Source organism: Opisthocomus hoazin, chromosome 13 (genome assembly GCF_030867145.1).
Source record: "Opisthocomus hoazin isolate bOpiHoa1 chromosome 13, bOpiHoa1.hap1, whole genome shotgun sequence".
Lineage (NCBI taxonomy): Eukaryota > Metazoa > Chordata > Aves > Opisthocomiformes > Opisthocomidae > Opisthocomus > Opisthocomus hoazin.
The window spans coordinates 18,578,105-18,587,890 of NC_134426.1; the positions used below are offsets into that span (position 1 = coordinate 18,578,105).

At 58.9% G+C, this 9,786-nt stretch overlaps 2 protein-coding genes across 6 annotated transcripts in view; both read left to right on the forward strand.

The window, feature by feature from the left end:
- MTMR3 (myotubularin related protein 3) overlaps positions 1-5,958 on the forward strand; it is an 80,629-nt gene extending 74,671 nt beyond the window's left edge. For 2 of the 5 annotated variants that reach the window (XM_075435046.1, XM_075435044.1), the window contains 4 exons: positions 230-340; positions 859-947; positions 2,282-2,308; positions 4,620-5,958. In XM_075435046.1, coding sequence (XP_075291161.1) covers positions 230-340; positions 859-947; positions 2,282-2,308; positions 4,620-4,791 — 399 coding nt within the window. In that variant the 3' untranslated portion in view covers positions 4,792-5,958. The remainder of the gene's footprint in view (positions 1-229; positions 341-858; positions 948-2,281; positions 2,309-4,619) is intronic. The other 3 variants (XM_075435045.1, XM_075435047.1, XM_075435048.1) reach the window with 3 other exon arrangements.
- Positions 5,075-9,694, forward strand: LOC142362970 (uncharacterized). Its single transcript, XM_075434437.1, has 3 exons — positions 5,075-5,108; positions 5,513-6,283; positions 6,997-9,694. The coding sequence occupies exons 1-3, from the start codon at positions 5,075-5,077 to the stop codon at positions 7,311-7,313; spliced, it is 1,122 nt and encodes a 373-aa protein (XP_075290552.1). The 3' UTR covers positions 7,314-9,694.
- The last annotated feature ends 92 nt before the right edge of the window (positions 9,695-9,786 follow it).

Genomic DNA, 9,786 nt, shown 5'->3' on the forward strand with positions numbered 1-9,786 from the left:
GCTGCCCAAACCACTTCAAGGTGTGGCGTTTATCGCCCCATCCAAGAAGGCAGCCCTGCCCGCGCTGGGGAGGTGGCTGGTGGTGGCAGTCGCCTTCCGGTGCTGGCGCAGCCGGGGCTGTGGTAGCAGGAGGCACCCTGTCCGCTCCTCCCCATGTCTGGCCGGGTTTGGTTGGTGTGGAAGTAGGGCTATGGGAAGGTTCTGTTCAGCTGTGTTTGTTTGCCAACAGACTTCTATTCCCGACTCGGAAAGCAATCTGGATCAGAACTGCTTGTCTCGCTGCAGCACAGAGATTTTCTCTGAAGCCAGCTGGGAGCAGGTGGATAAACAGGACACAGAGGTACAGACTGAACCCTGTCCATCGCTCATGCTTCTGGTAGGATGGGAGGTCCGTAACTCCCGTTCTCCTGCAGCCTCGGGTCACGTGCCACTGCTCGTGAACTATCTTCCTTGCATTTTGCTTGTCTGTCATCCTTCAAATACCTGGGGCTATGAGCGCTCTGCTTGCTGCATAGGAGCTCTGCGAGAAGCTGTGTGAGGGACGGTGAGCTGAGGGAGCCTTAGGTGGACGCCTGCTTGGTGAATGTTCTTGGCCTGGATACTTTGAAAGCACAGAAAAAAAGCAGGGGATTGGATTTTATGACCAAATTTGTGTTTGTCTGAGGGAAATTCAGTGTTCTGTTCTCAAAGGGAAGGTTTCTGTCATCTGTCTTGAATTGTTGCCAGCGCTGAACCTGTGCTCTTAGAACAAGCACTGCCCTCGTGGTGCCTTGCTTGGAACTCGTGAGCGCACATGAGATGGGTTTGGTGCTGATCAGTTGCCCTCTCCATGACAAACTTGGCTCTTCTTCCTGCCAGGTGACCCGATGGCTTCCAGACCACCTCGCCGCGCACTGCTACGGCTGCGACAGCGCGTTCTGGCTTGCCAGCAGGAAGCACCACTGCAGGTACCGGCGCCGGGAGGGCGGGAGGGGGCACGGCCATGCTCGGTGGGCTGCTCCTTGCTCAGGGGTGGATGTCAGGCGGGGTGTTTGAGTCGGACTGCGCATGCTCCGAAGGGACGGGGAGCGCTGGAGGAACAGAGCGGTTCCTGCTCTTCAGTTCCAGTTCGTGCCGAGTACGTATTTAAAAAGCCAGATCTGGAATCTGCTCCAGCCCAGCCTAAACAGACCCTGCCTGTTCTCCTCAGGCTGGGCTGGGAGGCAGCTGGCTGTTCAGCTTTTGGAGAGAGTGCAAATAATAAAAACCACAGTCATCTTAGCATCCAGGAATTCAATACTGCAAACACAGGAATAGCATCTTCTTCCCATTGCTGGTTGCCGAGCTGCTCCTTTCCTGCTCTGACCATTCTTCCCTTCTCACTGAATGGCTCTTGGAGGAGGATCTGAAAGGGGCACCACTGGGCAATAACAGTTTTCTGGATGATTCTTGGCCAAGCGCGTTGCCAGCAGAGGCTGCAGCAGCTCATGCAGGCAGCGGGGGCTTAATGATGAGCAGGTGGCCGAGGCCGCATGATGAGATCATGCTCTGGTTAAGGACAGAGCCTCTCCGATTGCTGGTGCAAATAAATTCCGATTCCTGACTTCTGGACGTGAGAAAACTATTACAAGAACTGTCATCTGAATGAATGGCAGTTAGCACAGTTTGATGCCTCATTGCTTTTTGAAGTTGTAGAGAATCACAGACATCTTTCTCGGCTTGCCTCCGTTCGATGTCCTGCTCCAGTGAGTCTGCTGCTAGAGATCAGCAGAGCCAGGGAAGAACGGAGGCAGGTTGAAGGGCTTTGGTTTTTTTTCTTCCACGTCCACCGCGTCTGTGCAGATGCGTACGTCTGAAGGCTTCAGAGGAGAAACCTCCTTGCGAAGCGTACAGCAGGGTTTTGTGGGAGGCATACGGTGCTCTCCTCCGTCCGTCTCCCCGTGCAGGACACCCCAGGCCCGGAGGTGGCGGCCTGGGGGCCCAGGTCTGGGTACAGATTTCCCGTTAGCATCTTTGTTTCCTCAGCTTGCAGATGCCCCACCTGGGCTGCTCAGGCTGCGCCCCAAGCCCTGGTTGTTCGTGGTAGAGACCAGTAGGGAACGGCAGCCGCAAGAAAACCCAAGTATTTCCATAGTGCATGTTTCCAAAGAACTCGGTGATGAGCGGCAGGCTGCTCAGCGTCTGCACCGAGAGCACTCGCGAGGCAAAGCCCCGACGCTGCAAGGCCTTCAGCAGGGTGCAAGCGCCCTTTGGTGCCGCCGTTTGCTTCCTCTGCTCTGAGCTCTTTCTCCCCTCCTTGCAGGGACGTTGAACGTGTTGGTCAGACCTGGTGAGCATTTCCAGCAGCCTCTGTCTGTTGTCTGTCTGCGTTCTCGCGGTAACTTCTCCAAACTAACTCGGTCTGTTCCCCCGCTCTGTTCTCCGCCTGCCGGGAAGTCACTCGACAGCGCTGGTGGGTGGCTGGCACAACCCTCAGGTGTCCGGATCCGCGCCAGCGGGCCTCGTGTCACAGAGGCGTTTAGGACTGGGCTGTTGGTGGCTTGCACTGGATGGGGATCCCACTAACCCTCACCCCCAGCAAGTCGTGTGTTTGAGTGACAGAATGCTGCACTTCTAACGGAGAGGAGACTGTCCTTCAAGCTAGCCATTATGCCTTTATTTTTGATTCTTTCCCTTTTTTACCTTTATTTCTGGGGAGTTCCATGTATTAGCAAACAGTTCTGATGTTGCTGTGCGGTGTGGTGGCAAAAATCCTGCCGCTTATTTTAGGAGGACTGAAAATCCGGTGGCAGTAACAGGTAAGGCAGAGCTGGCAGAGGGTTAGGGGCACAGCAATGGATAAACCTCTGTGACTGAGGAAGAAGAAGTGTTGGTAGCATGGTTTTCAGTCACCCTCAGAGGCACAAGATCGCTTTTCCAGCGTGTTTTTTAACGTCTCTAGTCGCTCAAGCGAAGCAGGGGACCACCAGGAGAGAAAGAATGAGTTGTGCAGAGCTTTCCGAAGCTCGGGGGAGAACACCTACAGCCCGCGCTTACCTATCGCAGGAGGATAAAGCAACAAACCCCCCAGCGTGTGTGGGGAAGCTGGCGAGCAACAGCAAACAGAGGCTTGTTTTAATCCCTTGGGTTGGTTTTTTTTTTTACCTCATCCATCAACAGCGAGCTGCTGCTGGATAACCGATCTCTGAGCAGCGGAGACGCGGGTTGTTTCTGTGCAACACCTCACGGGACCGCTGCCGCTCCTCCCGACAGCAGCTCCTGACGGGCCCTGCAGCACCATGCGTCAGGGCTGCCCGCGGTGAGCCCCCAGCGCCGGGGCTGCTGCGCTGGGCCGGGGGCTGCACCGCCGTGCGGAGCCGAGGGGACGAGCCCGCTGGAGTGAGGCGTGGGATTGCTCTGCTGGCTCTTTCCCCGTTGGGGACCAGCGTCGGGAAGGCTCGTCTCTGGGCGCTGAGGGATGAATCAGAGCCACTTGGCGTGGGCAGGATTCTCTGTCGCTCTCCTGGCAGCAGCAGATCTTTTCTAGCGCTAAACAATACTGGCACAAAATCCTGATGCCAAGGAGTTAGCGAAAAGGGCTTCAGGCGTGGAGGTAGACCTGCAAAATGGAGGTCCCTGGAGTGCTGCTCCGAGCTCAAATGGGTGAGTTGGGAGGACAGGGCACCCCAGGCTGGCCTGAGCAGCAGCGGGCTTCGGGGGGCTGCGAGAGGAGGTGGTTATTTTCAGGATGTACCTTTCATCCCTGCCTGCCGCGAGGTGCATGCGCCCGCGTGCCTCCGCCAGCTGACATCTGACCAGACCGCGTGCAGCCTGGCTGTCGTTCCCGAGCATGAAACGCCCGGCTGCCCATCTCACGGCTTTGCATGATCCGTGCTGCCCCGGTTTACTCGACGTGGAAGCGTGGGACTGCCGGGAAGGCCGCGGACGGGGCTGCGCTGCAGGGGCAGTGGGAGGATTGCATCAGCCGGAACTGCGTTTAATTTTTTTCATCTGTCCCGTGCTTAAACTTCCCAGCGGCGCACTTGAAAGAAGCAGAAGGCAGTGTCTCTGTGCTGGTGCTTACCAGCGCAACGGAGCCGAGACTCCGGCCTCCTCCCGGGAGTGCCGTATCCACTCGGTCTCCAGCGGCAAGGCGGAGCAGTGGCGTGAGCAGGGGCCAGGACACCGCGCTCCCCGCGTCCCTGTGGAGGAAGCCCCTCGGCCGCTGGGTTTCAGTCCCTCTCTCAGCCCGGTGCCCCCAAGGCAGCAGTGATGCGCAGCCCCGTGCCTGAGCCGCTCCGCGGGACGTGGGAGGGAGCTCACCCGTTCTGTGGCGGGGCACGCTCCCTCTGTGGTGACACGGGACGGTGTCCTGCAGACGGGCGGTCGCTGCGGGGACGTGGCGTGAGCTGTGGTTCTGTACTCTGGTTCGCACTGTGCTCCCTTCTGGCATCACTTCCCTAGAGCTCGGCTTCGGAAGCAGGGAGCGCGGGGTGTGAGCGTTGGGGGTTGTCTTGCCAGGTGCTTGGGGAGGAGCAGGGCAGTCTCCAGGGCTTGAGCCCCTCTCGACACTGTCAATAGCGTGACTTTAGAGCTCGGGGGACTTGGTCAAACTGCTGCTGATCTTTTCTTTTCCATTTCTCTTCTGTTCCTGATGCAAGGAATTGTGGAAACGTGTTCTGCTCCAGCTGCTGTAACCAGAAGGTGCCCGTTCCCAGTCAGCAGCTCTTTGAGCCCAGCAGAGTCTGCAAGGCGTGCTACAGCAGCTTACACCCCAGCGGCTCCAGCCTGGATCTCGAACTGGAGAAGCCCATCACTGCCACGTCAAACTGAAGCTGCGGCCTCGAAGCGGCAGGGGAGCAGCCGCACCGACTCTTCCCCAACAGTGACGCGGCTTCTCGGTGGGCGGAGGCCGGGAGGACGTGGGAGCCGTGCACGGCGGAGGCTGGGGCATGGGACGCTGTTCGGCGGGACAGAGCTCGAGGATGTGCCGCTGGACTGCGGGGTTCTCCTGCTCCAGCTGTTCCCCCTCTCCTTGCTGCCGTGCCTGTGTGTGTGTGCCCGCGCGCCCGTGTCTATGTAGTAATATATATATTTGTCTGTTTGCCGGGAGAGCATGGAAGCGGGAGGGGAGCTGGCGCCAGAGCCAGGTTTCCCTTTGTGTTGCTGTCGCGCTGCTGGACCGCCGCGGACGGACGAGTTTGTAGGGGGAGGGAGCAGGGGGGGTCGGTCCGGCCGGCACGCGCAGTCCGAATGCCTGTAGCGTCAGCGCTAGCGCTTTCAATCACTCCTCTTACTTCCAAACCAGAAACTGCTGTTTGGGAACCTGTTGCTGCTAGAAGACACGGGAGTCTCTTTCCCAGGAGAGCGCTCTCCATCTCTGTGCTCAGAGTGGGCTTAGTTACCCTGGCTGCGGGGAGGGGGGCCGAGCGGATCTCCATGGGCGTGGTTCGTTGCCAGCAGCCCTGCGGCCGCGGCTCGGGGCGGGAGCACCCGGACAGCGCTGGCTGAGGGACGCACGTGCACGTTTGCGGGAGGCGAGAAGGGGACTGAGCGGGCTGCCCCGCTGAGACGGGTTTGACACGGGCACCTCTGAAGCTCTGTAAATGCAATTCATTGTTTCAGACCGAGTGGGAATGTAGAAGACCTTCGACTTCTGTCCTTGCCCCAGCCGCAGGATGGTTTGCTCGATGCGGAGCAACTCGGGGAGCAGCGCCCGTGGCATGGCTCACGCAGCCGGGCCACGGTTCGGGCTCATGCTTTTGTGAGACTGTCCAAACCGACGGGCTGGACGCGCCGGTGCTCTGGCTGGGCTTGCTCCACGAGCAGGGCGCTGGCACTGGCCGTACTCCTGGGCCGTCTCCTCCTTCCCCGGTCGGTGTGCGGGGTACTCCAGGTGGGAAACACCCACCTGAGGGGTTCATAGAGACCTACAGCGCACCACGGGTTCCCCCTCATCCTGCTTTTAAGGCTGCCTCATTAAAGTGTGAATCTCTTCAATACCTGGTTTTAAAAGAGTGTTGGGCACTCCTCCCCTTTCCTTCTGCTCGAGCCTGCTTAGTGCAGTTAGTCAAGGAAGAACGTAGATCCGCTTCGGAGCGCTGCCGAGACAGGGTTGCCGCCTCTCCTGTCATACTCTCAAGAACAAAAACCCTTCTGGAGCATCGGAGAGCTTTAAACGCAAAAGCTCAAAGTCGAAGGCACCTTGGGAAAGGGGCGCTGCCCCTCCCTGGGACGGCGGAGTCCCGTAATCCGAAGCGAGTGTTGCACAGAGAAAACCATCTCGGAAAGCTTGTTGGGTCTGACGGGGAAAAGAAATGCCAAGGTATTTTATTTTAGACTTTGAACTTCCCCCTGCCCTGTGCAAGGCCGGTTACGCTGCTGTGGCGCAGGCTGAAGAGTCCCAAGGCGGTGGTGAACGTGGAGGAGGCTGGCTCGGCGGAGCAGCCCATGTCCGTGTGGGGCGGGCCGGTGGCGAAGCCAGGGGGATCTCCATGGCGGTACTGGCCTGGAGGAGGGAAGAACAAGGAGAAGGTGGGGAGCTCCAGTAGAGCGGTGTCTGGAAGTGCTCGTTCCCGAGGCGGTGCGGCGAGGCTCTGCGCAGAGCTGAGGCGGTGACGTTCCCTGGCCGGCGCAGGCTCGTGGCGGTTGCGGGGGCCCGGAGTACGTCTGAGCCGCTGCAGCTCCCGCTGACCGGTGCCAAGGGGTTCCGATACGGGTTTTGGGGGTCTGTGATGTACAGTGTGAATAAACGCTTGCAGCTCTTAGGCTTTTTTTGATCGATGAAGCACTTTTTTTATTAATATTATTTTTCTTTGTATGTAAAGGAGGAGGCAGTACCCCTCCATAGCTGTATATAACCGTTCTCTCCTAAAGAGAGTGAAGTGCTCCTATATTTTTCATTTTTGTCGAAGCGAGAAGTAAATACTTTAGAATTGTTAAATATATAAATAAAAGTGAATAAAGTTTAGACTTTTGCATGGGAGCATTTGCTAACACACTTTCTAATTTTTTATTTTTCCCTCCTGCCCTGCGTAGGGGATAGATTTGAGGTTCAGCAGAAGCACCAGGGCCTTGGAGCCCCCCTCCTCTTGCGTTCTCTTCCCCTGCGTGTCTCTGCGAGGAACAGCAAAGCATTGCTCCGAAACTCAGAGGGAAAAATGCTGAGCTGGGTTTTGCTGGAGGAGGTGCCCCTGGGCGGGGGAAGAGCCCCCGGCTGCGTGTGCCACTGGTACCGTCGGCGCGGTTCCTGTGCCTGGAGAGCCCTGGACCAGCCTGGCCTCCCGCTGTGCCTCCTTTTTCCTTTTCCCCTCGGCCGACCGTCGCGTTGCGGAGTGGTGAGCTGGTGGCATTAGCCCGAACACACGCATAGCCCCGCGGAGCTTGCCCGGCTTTCGGTGGTGTTGGGCAAAGGAAGCTCGGCGTCTCCCTCCGCCTGCAGCGGGGCAGGAGGCCTTTGCACACTGTCTGCGTATTTCGATGCTGGCTGGTGGAGCCGTGGCTCCTTGGGAACAAACCAGACTCACTCGGGTTTGAAGTCTCTGAATCCTTTCCCAGAAGGTGGAGAATTCGGCTGCTGTTTGTCCTGCAAGAGCCTCCTGCACCGGGGTCCCATTATTCTGCTTTCCGCGGCCAGCTGCCCCGCTCCAGCCGCCGGCTGCGTGCACCCCCTCGCAAAGCTCTGCTCCCTCGGGTGCTCCTGTCCTGACGTGTCTGCGGCGGGAGAGGGGACCTGCCCCGAGTCCTCAGGGGGCTGAAGAGCTCCGGGAGCAGCGTGAGTCCTGCCAGGACAGGCCTGTTCTCATCACACGGTGCTGCACGCGGTCGCGTTGTCTCCCGGTATGGATTAAATCAGACCCGCGGATGCTGGGCAGAGCTGTGGTCAGGGCTGGCAGCAGGGTTTGTACAGCTTCGAGAATCAAAAAGAAAAGCATGGCTGACGTTTTGCACTGTTGGGAACATGCAAAGGAACAGCAGGTTTTCAGTTACACAGCAGAATGTGATTTCGTGTGGCTCCTTTCAGGTTTGGGTTATGTCTCCGTACTTTTTCAGTCACTCATGACTCCGTAGTGCGGCGGCTGTAGCCATCACACGCTCGCCGTTACTCCCGGCCCCGCACACCGTTGCGCTCGGGTCTTCTCCGCTGGGGAAACGCTGAGCAGAGAGCCCCGCGGGTCTGCGCTGCCGCTGTCGGAGGGAGTGAGAGGGCTTCCGAGCTGCCCCGAGGTGTGGAGCGTGGCCGTGCGGGAGCTCTTTGCGTCAGGCCTGGCCGCTCCGCTGGAGGAGTGTGCAGCTGGCGTCGGCTGGAAGCTCATTTCCTGACGAACATCCTTTCTGCTGTTTTTCTGCCACGGCTCTCGAGCAGCAGGAGAGTCTGGAGGGCAGCGCTGCTGCCGCGACATGCTGGCAGACCATCTGCCCCTGCCCAGGATTCATACGGCGCGCCAGGCGTCTCGCGGGTGGCGGTGGTGGCTGAGGAAGGGAGCAGTCTGGGGAGCGAGGGCGCCTCGGCTGTGCCGGTGCGCTGCGGGGGGACAGGGCTCGGGCAGCAGCTGGTCGGTCACGGCGTCATTGCACGGGTGCAGCGCGGCAGCAGCGCGGCGGGTGGGAGACCAGAGGCTCTTGGCAGTGGAGGAGCAGAAGGCGTCGGGATCGGCTGTGCTGCCCAAGACCGACCGTCGGCGCGGGACGGAGCGCGTGCGGGGAGGGGGCCGAGCTGTGGGAGGCTGCGAAGGGCAGCAGCGGCGGGCAGGGCGGCTGCGCGAGCTCGGAGCCCGCTAACCGGACAGGGCGTGCAGGTGTTGCACCGTTGGTCTGTGACGGTCCCTCATCCCAGGTTACTCGGCATGAGAGCGTGAGAACGGCGTCCAGAGCCGGGAGACAGCGTTTCCCTGGGCTGCGCTGGCGGGGGATGCTCTCTGCTCGGGGCAGGCGCTGGAGCAGGTTCCGCGCGGTCTCAGAGCTGCCCTCGGCTGGATCCCGCTGTGGGCCCCGCTCGGAGCCGGCGTGCGAGTGCGCGGAGCTGCCCTTTGCGGGGCCGCGAGGAGGGCGTGTGGGGCTGTGCTGCCCTGACCGCTGCTGGGTCTCCCTGACGGCAGCCTGGCAATGCGGCCGGGCTACTGGAGGAGCGAGGTGGCTGCTCTGGCAGCTCGGCTCGGCCGTTTGCTCAGGACGGAATCCACTAGCACCAGGGCCGAGGGGGAAACGCGGCCGTTTCGTGGAGCCGCGGCCGCAGCGCCATGCCGCTTCCCGGGCAGAGGAGTTCTGGGCTCCCAGCCCTGCGTTGTCCACGCGTAGCCGGGTGCTGGGGCTCGGGCAGTTGCGTTTCGGGATTCAAGGTTACCGTATTCTTCAGACTTTCAGATTTTTTAAATGCTGCTAAAGTTTTCTCTTACTATTTAACAAATATGTTTTTTAAACCGATTTCCCATAGTTCTGTTATTGAATGATTTTTGCCTTGCAGTGGCAACAGGTGATGCATTTGATTGTACATTTTTTTTGGTGGAATTTGTATTAAAATGACATCTGAAGTCTTGATTAGTTACATCAAGAACATTAAATGTTTTAAAACCCGCGAGTCTACGAGAGCGGAGAGCTGTGCAGCAGCAGTACCCAGTGTTAGACCCCAGTGCTTCTTTGTTTGTAACAGCATTTATTCTGCTGTAGCCTCAGAGTGAGTATTTAGATCTTAATAAATTGGTCATTTTCCTACACGGTGACAGTTTTACAGTCCCTGGTGTTTTCTGTGTGGGCGCGTCTGCAGCGTTCCCTGTTCCTGGGGCTGGGCTTGAGGCCAGTTATCGCTCGGGTAACGTGACAAAGCAATCC